This window comes from Opisthorchis viverrini, assembly GCF_000715545.1.
Source record: "Opisthorchis viverrini unplaced genomic scaffold opera_v5_56, whole genome shotgun sequence".
NCBI classification, from domain to species: domain Eukaryota; kingdom Metazoa; phylum Platyhelminthes; class Trematoda; order Opisthorchiida; family Opisthorchiidae; genus Opisthorchis; species Opisthorchis viverrini.
Window position 1 is genome coordinate 1,975,488 of NW_008751713.1, and position 23,838 is coordinate 1,999,325.

Consider the following 23,838-nt stretch of genomic DNA (forward strand, 5'->3'; position numbering starts at 1 on the left):
GGCATGCAAATTCCCTGTCGGACTATTCGTAAGCCGAAATTCCTGAAGTTCAGGTAACATTTTCTGAAAAATGTGACCACGCTTTGGAAGAGTGAATTTTTGGTGAACTGTGCTGATGTAAAAGGAATGTGGAATGTTGCTATAAATTCCCGTGTACACCAACTTCCATTTGTTTTTACTTGATGGTGATATGTTTATCAGTGGAATCGTAGGCTGACGTCGAGATCAGCTTTTGGTTGCCTGCCGCCTACAGTGTTCTTTATTGTGAATAGCAAGTTCTAGTGAGCTTGCCGGATGAAGTAGCCATACAACCAGAAAGTTTGAAAATCATCATATCCTTACACAAAAGGAAAAGAAAGCTCGAAATTTCATCCATTCTATGTTTTTTTGAGTAAGTTTTAATGGGTTTGCATAGAATAGTTAGATCTTAGGAAACTCCTTACAACCAATAATGAAAGCTACCCACTGCGGATTTCCTTGAAAACTACAAATTATCATAGGTTTATTGCATCTTCCGAACTGCCACTCTTCCGAACTTCTGAAAACCCTTATCTTTTGTTAGTTAGTTCATTGGGTCATCCAATACATAATAATGTGGGGCCGTAACCGGCTGGATCAGAGTACCTCTTCTAAGATTTCAGCTTTGATGCCGGGCCGAACGTCTCAAGTTCCTGTATATTGGTCGTTTGGTCGCTGGACACCTACAATACACACTAATTGGCTAAAGTTATGTGATTTGGACCATTTAGTAACTGATTTCACGTTCCATAAAGCAAACCCGTCTGTATGAAAAAAATCCTATTGATATGGATTGAGGGTTCGGTCGCCAAATAGCTCATTTACGGGAAACTAACAATTCCTTGCTCTCGACAGAACTTTAAAAAGGTTACTGAAGAAAAATGACTCCTTTTACCTATACACATTTCGTAGTGCATCACGATGCCCGTGACAGCATTACTACCCATAATTGGAGTTTTAGCATGTCGATAGACTGTTAAACGAGTCTGAATTCAAATCAGTCTAGGTTGGCTAATCATCTTTCTGTTTAAGCTAAAAAAATCCCCGATGCTGAGAGAAGGAAAAAAACTTGCGTTCCACCCTCCACCTGTGCACATTCTCTGCCACTGGGCAGTGTAGCTCTGTTTCCCTGACTTGCGAGAAAAGAGCGGCAACTCAGGGAGCTCAAGCCAGATAGGCTTAAGGTGTCATGTCTTAATAGGCGGACGTAAAAGCTTGAATAGTGTGTGTTGTCCAAAACTGCCTCAAATACGTTCTGTAAATGAGTAAAGAAGGCGGCATACAAACATGCTTGCACGAAGGCTACCAGGTAAGTAACAGAAGAAGGGACGAACGAAGTAAGTTTCAGGAACAGTTCACTCGGAAATTGCATCTGTGTTAAAGCCACTACCATCCTCTGGTTGGTTCAGTTTTTCCGTAGATTCTGCTTGTTTTGTGTAACTAACCTGGCCACAAACATATAGTTGGGTCGGCTATGTTTTTTTCTAATTCAAATTATAACCGAGGTTAGAAAATCATTGGCCTTTCCAACTGAGCAACCGAGTGAGTAATGGATGGCTAAATATTCATATCAGGTTGCAACAACTCATCCAAAACAGAACACATTAGTTCACAGTCTTCGCAAACTTGGTTCATCCAGTGCTGACAGTGCTTTTCTTGATGCTTGAGGTGTGTTTGCATTAATCAAAACATTGGATTAGCTGGTTTGCTCTGGCGGAAACGTCAAGCTCTCTCACAGACGTTACGGTGTACACCACTAAACTTCAAATCTCTTAGATAAACATGCATTTTGTTTAGCCTACGCAAATAGCGCCACTGTGCTGGCACGCGTACGCATCATCTCTCAAAAGGTTCAGTTTATAGACAGTCAGGGGCTACAAACTCGTGAGACTTACAGGTGACCTAATATTGTTTTCACCGTTGTTCGAGCTTGGCTGAATGTTGCACGGGTTGAAGTGCCACACATTCCACACAGTTCAAGACATATCCAGAGGTGTAGTTGTCAGGATTTCATTATTTCTAAGGAAATTCGGTTATCGAATATGTCGCGATGTGAGGGCCAGTTATTGCTGAGATAATGCGAAAATTACTGCGAACTGTAACACAACAGAGGCCGACATCTTCTGAGAACGTCCTGATTGAGGCCTAAGGTGCGAATTCGTGGTGTGCAGTGTGGTCAACTTGAGCTAATAAAATCAGCACGAAATGTGGTTAGACAACTTATGGGCAATGTGCAATCACGAGCTATCAGTCCAATTAATCCGGGTGACTTCTTTCGGCATCAGCAGTGTCACTCTACTGGCCCCATACGTGCACAAAACTCCAGCGGAAATGGTAGGGAGTTGACTCCTTGGAATCCTAAGCAGCCTTTCTTAAAGAGAAACCTTCCAGCGGCAACATCATCCCTTTCGGTAAAATTCCCCTTAAAGAAATAATCTCACAGGACTTGCTTGATAGGAAATCTGCTTCTGGAATGCATTTTGCGGTGTGACACCATTGTCTAGACTTAGTAGTTAATGATGTTAGCTCACCATTTTTCAACAGACCATATCAACATGGAAGTACCCCCAGGTTCCGCATTAAGCTCCTCTCAGAGGCGACCGATGAGTGATGAGGACATCCTTATTCCAGCTGGCTTTATCGGTTTTTACCAACCCCGACCCGGTGGAAAGTGAACCGCATTGGGAATTAGGAAAACCCTAATGCTAATACTTAGTTGAACCACACGGGAACTTGAGTGACCTTCGAATTGGAGGGAATAACTGCTGTTCTAAATTCTTTTTGGTCATATGAATTAGATGAGCACAGGGTACTAGATAGTAGGTTTACATAGTTACTGGCTAACCGCCTAACTCATGCTGGTAATCTACATCGAAGTAAATAAGACTCCAAGAAACATTTCATTAGGAATATTTCATCTTGGACTCACTTTGCTGACTAAATGCAAAGCAGTTGGAGCAAAAAAATGTGCAGTTAATTTGGACCTTGTACTACACACTGGAGGTTTTCTGTACGGCTAGCAAGACTGTGTGTGGCGGGGCAAATATTTCACAACGCACTTCAAGTTTTTTCCCTTGAATCACTCCATTTCCAATGTTGTTTTGTGAAATTCGTGGTTTTGCATAGACATAATAGTTGTAGGTGGACCGCTAACAACATTATTAGAAGAAATGTTACATTCGCCAGTAGTCACTGTGATCTGATGCTAAACTACCCCAGATATTTATTCCAGCTGTGGTGTCTCAGAGGTGGAGTATCCTACATGTAGTGTTTCGGGGATGTAGTTTCCCGAATGTCTAGTACATGTAACGTTCTAGACTGAAGTAGCGCAGTATTTTTTGGTTCTGAACTGTATGGTTTAGGGCAAGCTGTACGTCTCGACGATACCATTAACGAGTGTCAACTTTGAGGAGAGCAATCAATGAGCACTTGTACCACTAGTTTGACCTGACAGTGATAGCCATGAACCGAAAAATACAGAAGATTAGGACAGACACAGTCTTTAAATATAAAGTTAATCAACTCAAGCTGAGCTATAACATTGTGGAGGTAACCAGTGTCGTTCAACAAACACGGATTTTTAACAAATCATATTATCTTGAGAAGCCAGAACAAATCCACCAAGACTGGCATAGGTCAGGAACGACTCATGCGGGAATCACAATTCCGGATACAAAACTGCTTGTTCTGGAGTTTTTCTTGGTCTCTCCAACAAGAGAAATATTTTTACAATCAACTGGAGAATAGTTGTGTTTGTGTGTGCGTAGATTTAGCCGGCGTACCATCCGTTTGTCCTTTGAGAGAGGCTGAATATATGTGCTTCAACATCACGCACTTAACCAGAGAAAGGGGGGATATGGAAAAATTTAGTGACCACTTAATTAGGTATACCGAATAACTTATTATACATGTTTGAAGGGTTCCAATATATTTTCATCGATATATTCGTGTGCATAAATGGTTCCGTGGACAGCCTGTGGTAATTAACTTGAGCCTCGGTGTTGTGGGGACTTTCGATGAGCAGATTATTCTTTTCCTAAATAGTACAGTTTTTGGAACGTCACCATCTCGGCGAACAATAAATGCCATGATTAGTTTACCTAGAATACTTGGTAGGAGGATTGCTTTTCATGCTTATTTGAGAGGTCACTCTGCACCTCTTTTAGGGATCCAACTATATGCATATTATGTAACCTGTGTAGCTTCACTACGCAAGTGCAAGATATAGAGGCGTCGACTCAGTCATGTCAATATCTAGACAGTTAGTATCGGGGGTGTAGACTACTCAGAATGGTACACTCCAGCAGAGTTCTGAATCTAATGGGGCTATTCAGTATCAGACTAGTTCTAGTGGACCCGTGGCGATGCATCCTATCCAAGCCAAGAAGACCACCTGACCACCTGTTCAAACCTATATTTGAATTTTTTCCCGGTGGAATTTTTTTTACAGATCCATGAGATCTATACTGATGGTGATTTCCAACCATGGAGTTAACTTGCAGGTGAAAACCCAGATTTGAAAAACCATGGGGTCATAACCAGAAGCAGACAGTGATTAGCTGTTTGTGATTATCTATTTGAAATTGTAATTCACTTCTTGTATCCAGATGAGGTTGGTTGAACAAACATCAGAACAGGCACTGCGTAATAACCATGGGTGTTTATAAGAGCCTCCAGAATTCGGGATTTGTGGCCCATGCAGTTGATTATGTGTGGAACGTGACTTTCTACCGAATTTATCGCACTTTCCCAAAAAATTTCCTAAACCTATAGCACTTTTTATGTCATCTTGTAGTGTCATAGCAGACCAGTCAAAGCATTTAGTTCTCCTCTTTAAGTAAGGTTATCCAAACAATGCCGTAAAAGCAAGTGGAAAATACTAGTAGAATCGTATCTTTCGTATAGATACTTCTCAAATATTCAGAAGGATCCTTCCATATTCTGCTCACTCTGAAATGTGATTTATTTTATCCCTTGAATTCCTTCGTGCTGGTTGAAGGTACCGACAAACGGGAGCAAACGTTAAGTCTGATGACTTTGTCTTGAGTGTCACCGATGGAGTTCAACCACCACAGGCCCTACGAATTCCGCTTCAAATCAAGCCCAGAGTATTACACGAACGCCGATTAAACCAAATTGTCAATAATTCCGTTATTGTAGAGGAGAACGGAACAGTGATTTTGCATCCATCCATCTTCCCATCTGCAAATGACACTAATGAAGGCCACTACGCAGGCAGCAGTGCCCCTCAATATTTTCTAATTGTCTTCCCAACCAAGGGCAATCTGATATTGAACAATCGACAGAAAGTTTCTCAGTTCAGCTACGCTGATATTCACAAAGGACGCTTGGCGTACCGTCACGGACCGGCGGAAATTGGTGTGGATCCAATGCTTGATTTTGCAAAGATTTGGGATTTCAATGAAGGGAAAACATTCAGCTTGAATTTTACCCTTGTTCCTGTAAATAGTCAGCCCCCAAGGCTACACGCCGAAGCACCCGTTCAGGTAAGTTCTGATTTGCAATATAAAACTCCTCAAGGCAGGTATTCACTGTAGTTTACACTGTAATCAGACAGTAAAGTTTTCTGACACGTTTGTTGACATGCCAAATGGGGTACTGTAATTTTAATTCTGAGAATGTGATCCAGGTGAGCTCACACATTTCCTGATAAAAAGGTACTTATATTTAATTATCGAGTTTCTTAATGCATTTTTATATGGACGGTAGTGCATAAAAGCAATGCACCACATTTGATGAACCTAACGTGGACTTAACCCATTCCCTGTTTCATTTAAATTTGGCACTGAAAAACGGAGTAATTGGCCTCAAATTGCGCTCGTATTCCCACCCGAGAATTTAACCAGATATGGCAGTTTTCATGCAACTGTCATGTAGACCTCGGTGGAGACAGTTGTTTATTCTTTCTTGTCGCTTTAGTTCTGTAGATACCTATAAAAAACACTAATCCAACAAATAAAATCCAGTTGACATTGGCTCCATCTGGTGCTTTCTAGTGTGGCACTAGTGATGAGGTTGATGAAAATGCGTAGGCAGCTACTACAAGTTTCGCCCTTTTCAAAACACTTTGAGTGTAGTCCCCAAATTTCCATCAGCTTCATTTTGCATCTGAACGGGAGACCTATCTAAACCTCTCGTTGTTGATTTTCTTTATTAGTAAATGAGTTTTAGGGGCGACCAAAAAGTGCGTATCATGCAAGGAAATCGTTTCTGGGGGAACTGTCGTTGACCCCTGATTTTGAACAACATACGTGTTCTTTATGAACGCGACTTTCTTCAAAGAATCCAACACTTTCTGGCGATGTCATGACTCGTGTTTGAATCACTAGTCCTGATGGTAAACAGATGGTAAGCAAATGCAACACGGATATATAGGAAACGTCGTGATGATAACGCCAGGTGTCCAGGCAAGATAACGCCCATTTGTGAACTAATCGTGTTGGTTTATGCCGATAAGGTGAATTGAGAGGCTGGGAATTATACAGGATGCTCATAATATGTCACACACCCATGCGTATGCCAGAAAACCTATGTGTATGTCCATTTCTGTCTACAAAGCTCCGGCGGTGTACATTTAGCCCGACTATGAACAACCACAAACATGGTTAACCTAGGGACCAAAACAAGCTACCAATGTGCAAAAAAGTGGAGAGACGCCTACACAATCCACTCTCTTCCTTATAATGTGGTGTTTGTATGATGTGAAATTTTGTTGCTCTCCTCAGCAAGCTTTTGACGCTAACGCCACGGGAACTTCGTGAATATACAGACAACTGGACGATGGTTACTCACAGTGAAAAAGCGGGAAAATAGTCGGACTTGGCAACTGGCAGTATTCGCAGTATTCCCAGTCAGTGTTGGAAATATCATGTGAACTCTGGTTCGATTCTCCTACTATTGTTTGCGACGGTGAACACAGTGAAGGCATCCTGTGTGAACTTAGAACCATGTCATAGGAATTAGACCAGTGTTTCAATGCTCACCCGGGCATCCAGTTCCGAAGAAGAAAACTGACAAAAGCGTACTTTCCTTACCATCTATACCAGCCCGTGTCCCATACCGACGTAGTTCCTTCCACTCACCCACTCAAATAATGCTTTGAAACATAACTTGATCTATCGGGCACTGTGCATGTTCTGCTGCACTAATGGCGGTACTATGACACGATTGGTTTAGAGACCGTGCCTTCAGTTACCGTAGCAACCAGCTGCGATCACAGCTGAGTCCTGGTTTCTGCGTCTGTGCTCCGTGCCTCAAAAACTACACTAAAAGTGGTGATTTTTGACCAGTGTATATGCCTTCTTTTCAAACGGTCATGTGACCCTGCGGCTAGTGGTTAGGCCTCTTGACCACTGAAACACTACCTCGGTCTCGCAATATCTGGTCAGTGAGCCTATTCAGAAGAAAACTGGTAAGATGATTGGTCTTCACAATATACCCTTTCACAGGCATCTTTGCACGAAGGAACGAATCCATTCGCTTCCAATCGATCTTCTTGACAGAGAACTTAGCATACTAGAGGAAACTCAACTGAAAATCAGAGCGTGCGAATAGTTGGTTGTCTTGGGCAAATAGACTATCCAAAGGCTGTCAGCGTGGTGCGAGTAAATTGTAACGACATTCTAAAGGGGACCAAGAAAGGAACTGCAGGGCATGCGGTGGATTCCACCCAGTAGCGAACAGTAAACTAAGAGTACAGCCGTATCTCATTGGTTGATGTCATCCCACCGCCAAATGTCATTCGTTTTTCTTGCAGAAGTGACCTGTGCTGTCGATAACACCAGCGTTCTTAGAAAAAGCCGACAAAAACGTCATTAATTTTCTGCAATGACTGGATAATAACGAGCTAAACAACTCTAGATACACTGGTCACAATCACTGTTAAACGCAACAACTCATGCGAACGATTCTGCCTTATTATTTGGCCGTCAGTTTAGCAGGTTAAGCTGCGTCATCTTCTCAGTTCGAAGCGATTCCTAATTATTTTGCACTGAGTTGACTACTTCGTTTAAGTTTTATGGTCTTAACAAGTGTTTTTTCTGAAGGCTTCAGGTTTCTATTCTAAGTGACGGTGTTCACTTTACGAAACCCAGTTCACAGTTCATTGACAGTTCATTTCACTGACGAATTTGTGCGAGACATCACGTAGACTTTTCTGGATAATTTATTTATTAAGGCTTACAGTTGCGCAGACATGCATGGGATATATAGATATTATCATGGAAGTGTTATTTCTAGGTGATTTGCTTTTGTATGGGGAAGAGTAGGGATCCAAGGGGTTCTCTTAGTCAAATATTCGAAGTTACTGGTTACTGGTTTACTGGACATATGAAATGTCGTAAGAGGAAGTATGGCATTGAAAATTACTACATTCTTTTCAATAACTTGTTTCCAACAGGCGGGGGTTTTGACTTCATTGGACACAGCACCGAAAACAAGCAATTCGATTCTTCGGATTGTCTTATATCTTGCACACTTTGACACCTTAGTTTCCACGACGTCGCCATTGCAATTGTCTTTAGAACTTGTATGACAACACAATTTTTTATTATGCAGTAAGAAGGATATCTGTTTGATTCAGTAAATCGGAGAGGCACGACATCGCAGAAAAGCGGTCCGATCACCACTTTTTCACCGATCGACTCCACACATTTTGGTCAAACTGCGTGACACCTGTTGATAGGCCATACCCAACCTATTGCAGCAGAAAGAATGCGTGTTCTCAATCTTAACCCTAATTCAAATCAGGAGTAACTAAACGTACGTATTACTAAAAAATAACTAAACAAGATCAGTACTTCGCTCTATTTAGCGACACGCACCAAACGGCCACCATGAACCGCTGACATGCATTAGTGGTTATTGGAAGCTACTCATGAGTAGTGTGAAAAGAAAGCAAATTGAATTGACCTTTCGGCTGTGTCAACAGATCTATATTCGGTGGACTAGGGGGTTGGAAAAGCAACGAATGCGTGTCGACAGTTTTCACGGAAGGCTGTTTTCCACTCCAAAGGTGTTATTCTGACATTTAACATTTCTACTGATTGTGGTGTCTGTATTTACTTCAGGTGAAAGAGGGTGGGAGAGCCCTTATCGATCAATACATTCTCCATGCCACGGACCCAGACACGGCCGAGGCAAACATTCAACTCCAAATTATTCATGCTCCCCGCTGGGGGCATATTGCGGTCGCAGATATCCCTGTTAATACAACATCTCCAAGGCTGGAAGGACTTATTCCTGTGGTTGATGGCAATCTAACAGAGACAATGAATTTCAGCATGCAATTTCTCAAAGATGGTCGAATATATTACGTCAATTCCCTTCACGCTGACGGTCGTGAGTCTGTGGAAGATGTCTTCAGCGTAAGAGCTTTCGACGGCTCACTTTATTCGTCACAAATCGTAGAAGTAAAAGTGGCCATTCTTCCGGTGAATGATGAAATTCCCATCGTCAGGCTTCTGCGGTATTTCTCAGTATCACTTGGTGCGCGTCGAATATTGACACCATATCTTTTTAGTGTGAGCGACAAGGATGTGCCCCGTGATATGCTTCAAATTCAGTTCACACAACTACCAATATTTGGAAATCTAACTGTCTACTGGCAGCATGGTGAGAAATCTTTAATTACTAAAACCAGTCCTCCAATTACTGAGTCCTACTTGGGAATGATGAATTTACTTTATGTTCAAAATGAGTCGTTATTTTCTGCAAGTTCTCTGGAACAACCTGGGCCAAATTCCAGTAAATTGCTTGGCATGGATCGGTTCACAGTTACTGTTTCGGACGGTCATCATGTGATAGAAAAACAGGCCCATATACTTATTCGATCACATAATAAATACGCACCTGAGATGACCGTTGATCAATCGAATCCCGATGGTCTAGTCTTGGAAGGTGTGCCATGGACAAGGCTGGACAAAAAACCTGGTGGTTTGATTATCGCAGACCAGGATACGTCTGAAGATGACCTTATCATTACAATAATTCAGGCTCCAAAACATGGGTCAATACAGAGGCTACCTCGTCTTGATCGAGCGAATGGGGTTGAGTTGTTGGACCTGATTGAAGATGCGTGGGATACAGAAGAAGCATTGGCTGCTGATAATGAGCAGGAACAGGCCAGAATGGCCCTTGCAGGCAGCGTTGGAGGACCGAAATCTCTAAAGACACTGAAGGCTGGGGACCGATTTACAAAAAGGCAAATGGACACAGAGCGTATTCAGTGAGTTTTCAAAGTGTACTATATAAGTTTTTTATTTGTTGTGAGCAAACACAGCCAAAAGCTTACCGAACACCAACGTTTCGCTTTCAGTTACGTTTACACCGGATCTTATAAGGAAACTGATGTATACGATTCCTGTTCACTTCGACTGTCCGATGGAGATTATGAGGCACCCGTCACAACTCTCAGATTTCGAATTAGGAGAACAGCTGGTCGCGCGGGTTCTTCTTCTCTACGTTATTCTCCAACAGATCAAATACAGGTACTTCGACCTGTGGAGTATGCGGATCAAATTCAAACTGAGGCACACAGAATGCAGGATCCTACAATGGGTAAGTGTCGTTGATTGTGACATGTATGAAAATTTGGTTCGGATAGATGAAGATCTTGCACTTCCCACAAGAATGCCGCGAATAGGGAAAGTTTCGTTCCCTATATAAAGTGTTCGCCATATCGGAAATCTGTTTGCAACCAGAATTGCCTCAGAAGCGTAAGCCTTCCACAAATAAGGAAGAGTTAAAAAAAAGTAGAACGCAATTCTGCTGTCTAGTCAGTTATAAAAACCAATTTCGAATGAGACTATCTCCGTAGTTGTAGTTTCCTCACTAAATCCCACTTCCACCCCCATAACCGGGCTTGTCGCGCTAGTACTCGTATGACCTCAGTGTGCCCCCTCCCCAATAAAGACTGGTGGCATTAGCACAAGACGTTACCGTAACGACGATCGGTGCATGCTATTCTGACCGAAGGCAAGCTTGTACGTAGTGGGTTATGGTGTGAACAAATGTATATTAGGAAGGGGTAGGTGCTAGTTTCTCTCAGCCTCCTGACTGCACGGTCCATCCGGATGGTTTTCGTCCTTTTATGGAGGCAAAAACATTCATTCATTCATTCCAAACGCTGCGCTCACAATGCCTTTGAAGGGCCCCACGCCAGCAAATCACCCGGTCGCACACACCTCCAGCATATTCACTGAAACTCCCCACCCCTCTATTGCGCAAGCCCATAAACGAGGTAAGCCAACTACACCAAGCCCCGTTTGAAGCCGAGCTTGGAACCGGTTCCATGAGTCATCGTCAGTACAAGGGTGAGTGGGTGAGGGTTTCTCCCCGATCGGTAACGCGAACGTTTCCAAGTCAGTTGCTAAGCTTAGCGAACAAATCAGTAGTCAAGTTCCAATAAATGTACCCGAGCTACTAGTATTCCGACATCATCTGACATTCACTAAATTTATTATTGGTGTCGATTCGGTACGCGCAAAACTTGCATACGAACTGGAAATCCTTCAGCGCCCACGAAATCACTTCACCGATTCACGTGACAATCAAACTATGGATCCATCACTCGTGGCAGGACGGTAAATCGTTAACTGCTATCCTGGAGGTGGTAGGTTCGAAACGCTTTGGGGTTTAATGTGATAAGCAGAACTGATGATTCACAGTACGGATGAAACAGTTGTGCATTGCTTCTCAGTTGTTCAGCATAGATTGGTTCTACCTAAAAGGCGGAATCTTAATTGAAAAACAAAACTATTTGACATGTGTGACGCGTAATGGCCATTGGTTTAGCGTTCTCATTCTGGACGCTTGACTATTGATCACGTAGGCGCCAGATTTGAATGCAACGTTCATGCTGTTGAGTAGAGGGGTAATATTCTTGTTCTAGTTGCCTTTGGCACATAGGGATTTCGGAATAAGCACCAGATGCACTTCAATGAAAATTGCTTGAACCGTTTCTTATCTGTTAACCACGAATCGGCTTTTACCCATATCGTAGGATTATTGTGAACTCTGTGTGATGATGTTACACAGAAATAATTGGTAGCGGTAACAGCAGAACGAGGAAGTTTATAGTATAAGGTCCATGGTTCACTTTTGAGTGTTGGGTATGTCTGGCAATTGTTACAGAATTCCGAATTTGAAACATACAAACAAGGAGGGCTCCTAGCTCACGAAAATGCACGTTGAATGGAAGAAAATGAGGCTCAGTACCGTCCGAGTGTATCCTGAAAGGTCAAAATATCTGAGTTTGCTATTTGCGCAGTATCAGAGATGAACGGGGAATGCGCGAGTCGAATCCAGAACAGAAGTCTTATGGTTTGGTTGTTTCAGATGACTTCATTCTCAGTTGAACGGTTTTTTGATAGGTTAGTGTGAAAAACTCTGAAAACTCTGAAAGTTCAAAACACATCTCCATGACTTAAGAACCAACCGGAGTCTGTTGGTCCCCAAACTAATCCCGATGTAGCTGTTGCACATGCAGGCCGCAAGACCTTTGAATGTGTTAGTCCACGCTGCCAGTACCTCGGTATTCCGTCATGGACTTTTGAACGTGTCTGCGTTGAACGGACGCATGATCTAACTTGCGCTGTAACTGCACTGTCTGTACTCGTCATGAACATCAGACATTAGGATAAGAGGTTTCACCACATCTAGTGTCACTTAAGGCTTGCGTTGTGGTCGTCAATGCTTTGATCACTTTTGAGGCCCTTACTAATATCTTATCCGGTCGACCAGCAGAATGGTTTAGACCGTCAGGCACTGTTTGGGCTTCAAAAGCTGGAACATAGCCATCAGGATATCCAGGTCACAATCGCTGTCGTTCGACTGACTTTCAATACGCCCTGGCTCAGTGGGCCTGAAGCGGTCAGCTGAACTCGTCTATGGACTCGTGAGATTGTGGCACATAACCTCACGTTTCAGTGCATGAATTCAAGAGGCTTGCCGCTGGATTATACATCAGCGTTCCGCTGCGCACAACGGGACACTCTGTCGGTAGGCCTTAGTGTTTTTTCCTAAAAAAAACATCCTAGACCCATCTCAGTTGAGGATCAAGCTGAGCGGCCGATCAGCAGTGAGTGACACACGCAGACAGGACAGAGGACCACTCAACCCCCATTTGCAGAAGTCACCTCGCTTGGCACATGCTGACTGGCATCTCCAGCGATGACTCACCAGTTGAGAGGTTGACTCGCGTAATTTTTTGCCTTTCCTGAGGTACTCATATTGCGTTGGTATTATGGGATTTGTGAATTTTTTGCGTTTCATGCATTTTTTTCCAATTTGTGCAATCCGAGGCCACGACATGATCGCACCGTTTTGTGAAGTTAAGCGAACTATTGATAGATTTTCTTTTCTAGTCCCGGGACAGTGTATTCCCCTCTATAAACCAAATTTCTATAGATGCCAGCTTTTTTGATGCCATCGGCTAAAGGCATTTCATTGATTTTCAGTTTTGCACTGACTAACGACGTACCCATTGTATCCCTTAGCTTGCTCTGTCCCATAATGTGCATGTCCGCGAGTTTTTCGACAAAAGACAAAAGTTTTCATTCGTGAAACCACACTAACGTGGTAAAACAGGTCAGTCAACTAATGTAAGGAGCACCTAACTACGAGAACTCCTTGTCTTAGTTTGCACTGGACTGGTACAACTCAATTCACTTTTCTTTCCAAGCGGGCAAATTGAGGTCATAGTCTCCGATTCAACTACCAACCTACTGCAAAGTTTTCTTGTAAAAATTGAATGTTATAGTCCCGTTCCAAAAAATCGAGACCAAGCCGAACTCCTCCTCTCTTCGAAGTGTTTTGTTGATGGAACATTCTTACTAGGAAAAAATACTGCACTCGTTTTTCGACTACCTTGCCAACTCACCTTACGGTGAATTTAGTGTCACGGCCTCAAAGTCCTATTCTAGTTTATTTAGTTAGGAATTCGAAGACAAGTGCTACAACCCCGAAAATATAAAGTTCACCACAATGACCGAAACTGTATTGCTCAAAGAATTTTTCTTCAAAGGGTACTATTGTGCTCATCAGTGAGGACTAGATTTCGTTCGACGTACTGCGTAAATTTCGTTTTATACTAACCAGTGATTTTGTGACCAAACTGCTTTCAAAGATAAACAATTATGAAACCTTTGTATAGGAAAAGTTCACTATCTACGGCTTTTTCACACCAAAAAGACGGTCCGGTTTCTGTTATCTTACACTGTGATATGTTCGTCTCTGAGTGACTGATGTACAGGTCACCAATATACCGTGTAGAAAGTGGTCACCCGGAGAGCAGGTTTGATTTATTGCACTGTCACTGCAGTAAATTTGTAAAGCTTTTATAGTACAACTATAAATATACATGTATCGTATCGTTTATATCATATCCTCTGAGAGTGCAACTTAGTAAGAAGGAAAAATCGTAATTAATGTACTCAGATAGGAGAAAATCCCGCCATTTGCATAGAAGTTCCATTGGAATAGTCGTCAGTAAAATGCACAGCACGAACACTGTGAGTGGATGATGCGGTCCTATAATTCTGTTGGTCGCACATTAATCACACGGTTGATAAACCATTCGTCGCCGAATGGTAAGATATTCATATACTAGCCGGGTGATTGCGGGTTTGGATCTCCCAGGGCTTTGTGAGAGACGCGCTGTTTGTGTCTCTCGGAGACTATCAAACTGGTTAGCCGTGCTTCCAGCGTCGGCTTTAGGTGGTATCTTTTACGGAGTGAAAACTAGACTGGTGTGACGGGAAGGATTTCGCGGCCGTACAATCCGCCTTGACTCTCTGGATTATCGTATATACTGTTGTTCAATGTGCAAACTTGAAGTCCTATGGAACAATCAGAGCTGCAAACCAAACAGCCGGATCTGAATGAGGATACGCTAAACAGACAACTTTTTCGGGATGATGCCTGATGATAACCTGAAACGTGTGACCTGTGAATTAAAGACGGATTTGCAGCATGTTATTGTGTTGATGAGGCAGGAACAAAAAGGGCGTAGCTTGCAATTTTTGGAATTACATATTTTTATTTTGGAATCCTGTTATCAGTCACTGATGCCTATTAAATCCCATGCTCTTCAGCTTGACCGGTCACGAAAGTTGCACAAGCCCAGTGTTCCTTATTGTTCCATCATGACCATGAATAGATTACCCTGGTGCCTAGAGTGTGGTTGAGGAGATGGGTATAAACACCATCCCACGCCGACGTTCATCAACAAACGATGTGTTATCATTTGTAAATTGGTGGGGGAGGGTGGTACATGTATTGATAAGGACAAGTATAATAATAGTAACAGTCACCGACTTGTTTGCTATCCAGCTCACTAACCCTTTTAATACACATTACAGAAAAGATGGAAAGCAAAGCTTTTCAACAAATGGATGATAGTGGATTGGCTGATATGACAAGACCAGCTATACGAATGCCGCCACATGAAGCATGTGTTGAACAGCACACCTTTCTCAACTTCCGATCTTTGGAATTCGAGCCGCTGAATCTCAGTGAGAACGCAAATCATCCGTCCGGTTTGGTCAATTTCACCCTACACGTAACAGAAGGTTACAATTTCTCCCATGAGGGTCGAATACAACCAATGGCTTGTGGTCACTTCATCATGGCTGACGAACCGCTAGATTCGGTCACCCAATTCAGTGCAAACGATGTGCGTGAGCTAAAAATTGCATTTGCAGCGAAGGGTTGCAAACCATTCATCGAGCAGACAGTAGATGCTCTATTTATGATTCACATTCCATTTACACCCAGTCCTCTCTATGCCGTTCTCCCGATTCGTATTACTAAGCGGTGTCGCCGTGTTCCCGAACTGGAACGTATCCACCCAGTTTTCATTTTACCCGGCGCTGACATCCCTGTGAATTCAAAGAATTTATTGTTCACAGATCAAGACACAAGCCCGGCAAACTTGGTATTTATCATCAGCCGCAACGTGGGAATCGGCTCAACACAAAATTTTGGCAGGCTTCTAACGGAGAAGAACGAAACGGTCTACTTGTTTACCCAGTCGGAGTTGAACGCGGGTCAAGTTATATTCAGTTCGGATACAAATGTGATATGGAGAAATGGTGACCGACAATTTGTGGAATTACATGTCTTTGATGCCGGAGAATTTGATGGTGTCTTGGAGGCCGCTAGTTTGAACGGTCTTGTGGGACGAGCGTTCAAAGTTTTGCAACAGCATGGGACGGCTGAAGCAAATCCATTCAATGAACGTATGCAGTATATTGCAGATAGGATTTCTCGTACTCTATCTATCAAGCCAGTTCGTTTGGAAATCGCACCAGCATCCATTCAAGCGGTTAGGAGGTCTGATTCAAAGTACGCTTTGTTAATCCGCAGAGCCCCTGCGCCGCACACCTTGGGAACGATTAAACCTGGACGAGTTGGATTCCGTCTCAATGCAATGAATTTGTATGCAGAACAGCCAGATGCCACCTACAGATTGATTCAGTTGCGTGGAAATCGCGGAGAATTCTTCAATCTGCGGACAAATCATTCAGTCAGCACATTTTCACAAGAGGATTTGAACAGAAGAAGAATAGCATTCATCCTGTTCGACACACCGAAAAAACGGACCTTGGATGCAGGAAGGGAAAGGGGTACTAAACAGCTCCAGGAAACCAGCGTGGACATCGACTTTGAAATAATCGATCCTAATGCGCGTCTGACACAAGCACATGAGAGGTATGTTTTTGTTATTCACATGCCGGTATATATATATATATATATATATATATATATATATGATTCACTTTTATTTGGACCTCTTTGCAAACTGTGCGTCATCTAACGTATGTATCCAAAGTAGAGCTGACACTACTGAAGCAAATATGTTCATTCTCTGCATGCCTACACATGTTTTGATCCTATTGACTGACTAATTGTTTAAGCACAGTGTACTTTAAAGCAATATGGCATAGAAAAATACAACAAACTACAGAGGAATATGTCATTACTTGTAGAAAGCAACGCACGACTTGTCGCGGAAATTGATGAATCTATGTGGAAAAAAACAGTTTGTTATGGTATGGTGTGATGCACATTGTTAGTGAACTGTGGAATATAATCTTATTAGGATGGCATAACGTCGAATACAAAGTCAGTGGTTTAGTTTGGGGTTCAACTATAGAGACATGTGATGGTGCGATGGGGAATCTTAGCGACTGGGTTGCTCCTGGAAACACTGATGATCCTCCTACATTGTGACGAATCCTTCTTGGAAAAGCTGCGCTTCAGCTACATTATATTATAACCGTTTAAATGTTTTGTTCGGCGCAGCCAACATGACTACCAGATTTCCGTCCATTAAGTATGTTGACAGTGTGGTTTGGGAGGAGAAACGTACACGGTTTATAAGCGATCACGGTGTTCAGTCTATCTGAATCGAAAGCGAATCACAAATCGCTTATCGAAGCTTCTTGGTTTTTCTTGTAAGACTGAGCATATTTTTAACAAAACAAAACTCTCATTTAGATTTTGAATTCGAAGCAAGCTGTTTACACAGTACACCATCTTCAACGCCCACCTAAGTGGAGTGACTGGTTAGTCTTCGCTCCGGTAATTCTCTTATAACTTTTAAGGACAGAACGACCGTCGCACCAACGGTAATGTGACTGACGATTTCGAGCGCAGCTGAATTTATGTGCTGTTTGTAACCTTTGATTATCTTAACTCATCCGTCCTTTGCAGAAGTAATTTAACGACAAAAGATCTCTGAATAAACTGCAGGCGAGTGCTGCCGGGAAGGAGCGATAAAACGGGATGAGTATCATGGATCAAGTTGTGATAAAAACCCTTCCGGATGAACACGCGTTGGCTGGTGAAAATTGACGTCTTTTTTCATTCCTAACACAAGGGATCTCAGCTGGCTGATGCTTTTAGAAAGTTGAAGGCTTTTTTTAAAAATGGATCAGCAGTAAATGTCTGCCTGGATTAGTTGAAATTTCCCACCGTACGTTAGCGTTTGTTACAGATTTAATTGGTGCAGACGGTTTATGTCTTCCTGACTTACGTTCCATGAAAAGCGCAACACAGCCATGCAATGCGCTTTTTCCTATCCACATTCCCGTAGCAATCAGGTCAGTCGGATTCTGTAAGTGCGAGTTTTAGGAGACATTCAATCTTATGTGCTTTTGTTTAGAGTTCTCAACAATAAACATGTTGCGGTCAGTAAACCGTTTTTCTATTTTTTAACAGTCTTATCCACTTTAATCTCCGTGTTCTCCGTCTTCATCCATCTCCTCTATTTTTTTTTAACGAATCCCATATAGTCTAAGGCTGGAATGGATGCGCATTGGATTTCAAAGACGATCTTATCGGGTGTGTGAGGATCGTGGGTTGCTCCGACTTGGCGTACAGCGTTATGGAGCATCCGAAGCTATACAAAACGTTACCACGGATGCCTACGTCGGTTTAACTTCCCAAACTGCCGTAGAAGGTCAGGATTTCAGTCTTCACTCACAAAAACTTTTAACATTTCGGTTGGGTGAGTAATATTGTTGTGATTTTTCCCAGTCCGGCCTAGATATACGTACACGAGAGGAATCAAGTTCCAAATCATGCATTGGTCGCGAACATAAAACCTTGACGTATACTTTGAATGGTCTAAAATTGGCCTATGGAACAACGTGAATGAGCAAAGCACATAGCACTTCACAAACCGGATGCATTTTGTTGCACTTCTTTAGCTGCGTGTCGTAACTGCTGTTGTACTTGGGCCATTTTTCCGGGTCGATAAATGATGCCTTTTCACGGTTTGAGCTAATAAACCATAGGGAGTTGACACTCACTTTGAGACAGTGTAATACCGGATAAGAGGTCAACCTTTCTGAAGAATTCGCTAAACAATCGGTAAGTTCTTAGCTGAGCGGTGTTTCGCTGTTGACATAGAATTACTACTGAAACATTCGTCGACCAACCTATTCCTTCTCTAGACGAGGCTGAGCGCGGTTGCTACTCGCTGTGCACGCTTGATCCTTCACACGTATCGAGCTTGACCAGACCAAACAAACGTCCCTTGTGTTTATAAGTGCTACTTGTAAACTAACCCACCGAGCACTATAGTGAATATCAACTGATTCTGAGTTGGCAACAGTATTGAAACCGTAAACATCGTTGGAGCTAATCTGACCTGACAGTCACTACAATATTGCATTATTTCTAATTGGTCTTCTAACAGGTGAAACACGCAAATTTGTTTACATTCGCCTACATCCTCGAACGAACGGTCAAACAGAAAAACGGGAATTTTTCGTGGATTTGAAATCACCCAGCGGTGCAATGCTTGACTGGAATAGACGAGCATATGTGGTCATCAGGGGTGAGTTCAGTTCAAGTCAGTGACCCCACGCTTGTTATTCATCTAGCAGGAATTTGTCGCAGGCCGAGTTTAAGGACGCTGTCATGAGCCAGAATGTTGAAATTTCACGAACTCTGCAACCTTTCGGTAACAGAACAAGTTCCACTAAACATTGCTAGTAGAGCCGTGTGTTTGAACCGTCTTCTTTGTCGCTGTCATGCCAGGTGTCAGCCCTAAATCCACTTGAAAAAAATCTGACAACATCTGCTGTTTTCTGAGGTACATGGCGTTCCAACGACTAAAGCCCCAGGGGATTTTTTAAATTTCGTAGTCGTCATGGATTATGCTGATGAGCTTCTTCGCTTAGATGACGCATAATCCCGAGATTCTGATACCTTGGATAAAATATCTGTATTAAGGTGTCGCACCCGACCATAGAAAGTCAGATAACTGATCAACAATTTAACAAGCAGCAAATCGGGGTCTTTTCGCGGTTTAGAAATGAATTAGGAAAATTCTTGTAGCCAACAATACATCCACTTCGCATTGAGCACTTCAATGGTACCAAATTTGTGTGCATATCATCTATGAGAGGATACCGACCAGTGTTTATTACTCCGCAAAAACTACGGTAAAATAGAAGGGTTACTAATTTTGAGAGAAAGCGGATTCCAGCCCTACCGAACGAACCACATTCTTACCATACCATATGGAACTGTGCATTTCAAGAAAATTCGGTGTGACTGGGGAGAATCTACTCAATTAATCGCAAGTTTACTTCCCTGTTATCATTATGGCGCTTCGTTGAATTGTGGTATTTGCTATTTTAGAGGACCGACTACCTTTATCATTCGGTAACATTTACATGTATTTAGCGCCTTGCCACACGGAAATCATCCTCACAGATGAGATGATTTGATGAATGAGGTTAACAACCTAATCGATACAGTGCACAACTTCCAGACATTCGCTTGCAACTTTCATTCATTAGCTATTCCATCTTCCAGCTTTTAAGAAAGAGTAATTTGTTTCCTGGTTTGCTTTGTTTTCTTTAGCAAATTCCAACTGCAAAGATCGCGCATACTTTAGTCCACAGCATCGAGAGGTATGTTCCTACATGAATGTAAAACTTACACCGATACTTTCTATCACAAGGTGAATTACCTAGCTAATTATTGCTTCTAACAATGGAATTATGCCAAGCTACCTGTTGTCAAGAATCAAAGTTGTAGGTCTACTTGGCGTCCTAAAGTGCATGACGGAACATTTTAACTAAATTGGTCGGAAAACTACTCGCCGCAGGTTTCAAACACTTCCCGTCGTTCAGCGAGTTCCTACCACGGGAAAATAAATAAGGCTGAGAATTCTAAATGTGAGGTCACATGTAAGGTTGCATCTGGACGCTTAAAGTAGCGTATCGAGTTATTTTGCATCTTGTTAGAGAGGCTAAACTTGATATTATGGTAAACATACTAACCAGGTTTTTAGCTTTATAAGCGTTTACGGAGTTGATCAAAACTTTGACACCACCGTCCTCACCTAAGCCTTGTGACCAGAGGGACGAAAAAGGATAACCTAGTTTACTACCTGTTAACACAGGATGCAATGTGAAGTGCCGATGAGGACTCAGTATTCACTTTGGTGAGTCTGTCTCAAACCACCAAGTGACAATTAAAATGATGGATGCGATATTTGGATCGGTAACTTTGGGAGCAACGAAAATAAAACACACACACACAATCAGAGGTCCAGTTTAGGGGTGCTGTTTAGTCCAATCAGCACAGTGGTGCTACTCTAATTTGGGAGATTCTACTCAGAATTTAGTTCCATAACCCGCAGTACCTGTTGTTCAACGTTTGATCAGAACCCGCGTTTAGATATTTCTGATTAGCTCAGATAAATGTATTGTTGAATTCCACTAGAAGAATTTGGTTTCATCATCATCATTGTCAGCTGTACTTGTCGTACAGTGGTTGTAGCTGCCACAGTTTCGTCCACTGATGATTCGGTGAGGTGGAGTAGTTAGCTGCAATTGTGTTCAAACGACTCCGAACCTGTACTACCATGATTACCAAAGTGTACAATAAACCAGAGATTCAGCTGGGATTCGACTGATTTTCCGTGAAAACCAAACTGATAGTAAATAAGTGCATTTCACGAAATTTCTTACCGCCTCTGATTGAATACCCTTATCATCGTCGTACAATTATCTTCATCTAGGCTCATGTGATTGAAAGAAGGGAAATGGGACAGGAAAGGGAATTTGGGTCTAACCTACCAATTCGTGGAGATTCGGGAATTTTAATGAAGGCTTTGACCTATCAATGAAGCCAATCTATGCTAAAAAGCTGGGAATTAGTGTACAGCATTGCATTCTAACAGGGGATCATCAGTACGCATCTCACGAAACGTCCACAAACGTCCCAGGTGCACATACCTCCAGCACTCAGTCAGTTTCAGTGGACAGCATAAAGTTATTGGCGTCGGTTAGTCGCCTTATCTTTCAGTACCTCATCCATAAGTAACTCGCCGTTTTTTGAGTGGCATGCATCGGTCGATTGGAGAAACTAAGTAAGACGAAACTATTAATCTTAGCTGTTTGCAGGTGATTGTAAACGGTAACCCAAAATGAGCTCATGTCACCTGCATCTCCGGAATCTTCGCAAGAAGTACAAAGTTTTTACGTATCATCACTGCATTCCAAACTTAAATTCAGAGAGTGGTTGATGTGTGTTATTTCGGGTGCAGTGAAATGTCATGAGTGACCGCAACCAACTGCACTTTGTTTCAAGTCGCCGTGATACCAAGAAACGTCCCTTCCTTTAGTTGATAGTCATTTATACAGCTTGCTATTCATATCAAAACACGTCATCTCATGGACCAAACATAAATCTTTATTTCAGAATCCAACCAGACGTGATACAACATATTTAACTCAAGCAGAATTCGGGGAAACGCAGGTGGAGAAAATGTCTGCGGATGATAACGGTGTACGGAATGCTCATGGTTTAAGCCATAGTGCTCGACCCCTCCATCAAACCCGCTCTATCAGTCTACATGAATGGCTGGCTATCAACGAACTTCCTGATTCACAGACACTCAGTGTTACATACCAAGAATTTCTGCACAAGAAGCAGACTAATAGATGCACCGAAGGTAAGTCCTCATCATTGTTTAACGTCTAGGACTTCACCTCACAATGCTAACTGCTGAGTACTTTGACTCATCCATTCGACTTTCACTTGAATGTTTAGGTAGTACTTCTATGCGTTCGAAGGTACTGAATTTCAATAAAACCAAAATATTATCATGTCTTGGCAATAACTCGCGGGCGATCAGACACTAGTGAAGAACAGTTGACTTTCAGTTGACTGAATTTAATCCACAAACACTATTTTCCTAGAGATATTTTCTGCCAGCTTGCAGACTCTAAGATGCACTATGTAGAACAGCCACATAGAATAAATGAACTTTGCTGATATAGTTGCCAGACAGCTAAGGGACTGTCTCTCCATCCATTAAATCAACCTCGGCCAAACAAACCGGATGTTCTTCTGGTTTTCTAGCATCTTCGTTCGCAGAACTCTCGCTGTTGTGTTCTTCGATAGAGAATTTCACCTTGCTTCATAAAGAGCAATTCATTCTTGTATAGTAGCTGTCTAGAATGTCAGATTTCTGGAACTAATCCCAGAATGCCTGAGACCTACTGAGACCCTCAAACTCCACCAAAATCTCAATAAGGTAGGCGGCAGGCATACAGGCCATTCAATCAATCAACCATTCCAGCAACAGTCGATAAGTATTCAGGCATTTGATAGAAGTACGGTCCATGATGATGGGTGTTCACCAAGCGTCAATCAAACAGTATGGATCAACGTCAAAAAGTGCCCTTCAAATACTGAGAGGCCCCATGTAACTGTCGCACATGCTTGTTCGCAATAAAGCAGTTTTGTTCCTTGTTGGTGAGTCCTTTTTCGAAACTGAGGCACTGGAGCGGGGACAGGAGTCAGTTACAACAAATCGAGTAGATGCAACAGTGATCAAGCCTTCATTACGCCGGAGGCTTGCGTAGTTTATACCGTAACATGATTCACACGAACTGACGCACATGGCTTCAGCTGACGAGAAAGTCAACTGAGGCGGGTATCGCTGAACGTATGAGCAACAAAGAAGTCGATGAGGCATGTTTTGGGGGACCTAAACTGTCCTAACTAGTTCATCCAACACCTCACTTCACAAATGCTCGCGCATGGAAATGTCAGGTATGTGCAGAGTTATTCATTTAGTGTGAAGGTCTGTGGTTTGAATGCTGAGTTCCTATGCCACTGTCATATCCAGAACATTTAACTTCAATACCTTAAAATGCTTAGATTTCTGTTTGGAATCAAAACGACAAAAGACGTAAAGCAACCGAGTGCGCTCAATTGGCCTGAGGGATGTGTCTTAGGAAATTCAATCCATTTCTTCAACATAAC

General features: G+C 42.4%; 2 protein-coding genes across 2 annotated transcripts in view; one reads left to right on the forward strand and one right to left on the reverse strand.

Annotated features, from left to right (window-relative positions):
* T265_13339 (hypothetical protein) overlaps positions 1-23,838 on the reverse strand; it is a gene marked incomplete at both ends in the record, with an annotated part of 73,001 nt that overhangs the window by 46,172 nt on the left and 2,991 nt on the right. The window contains one exon of the mRNA XM_009168413.1: positions 6,291-6,370. Coding sequence (XP_009166677.1) covers positions 6,291-6,370 — 80 coding nt within the window. The remainder of the gene's footprint in view (positions 1-6,290; positions 6,371-23,838) is intronic.
* Positions 1-23,838, forward strand: part of T265_03832 (hypothetical protein) — a gene marked incomplete at both ends in the record, with an annotated part of 67,690 nt that overhangs the window by 40,885 nt on the left and 2,967 nt on the right. Inside the window, 8 exons of the mRNA XM_009168403.1 lie at positions 5,018-5,525; positions 9,108-10,264; positions 10,355-10,596; positions 15,399-16,749; positions 18,336-18,550; positions 19,244-19,384; positions 20,419-20,468; positions 22,267-22,519. Coding sequence (XP_009166667.1) covers positions 5,018-5,525; positions 9,108-10,264; positions 10,355-10,596; positions 15,399-16,749; positions 18,336-18,550; positions 19,244-19,384; positions 20,419-20,468; positions 22,267-22,519 — 3,917 coding nt within the window. The remainder of the gene's footprint in view (positions 1-5,017; positions 5,526-9,107; positions 10,265-10,354; positions 10,597-15,398; positions 16,750-18,335; positions 18,551-19,243; positions 19,385-20,418; positions 20,469-22,266; positions 22,520-23,838) is intronic.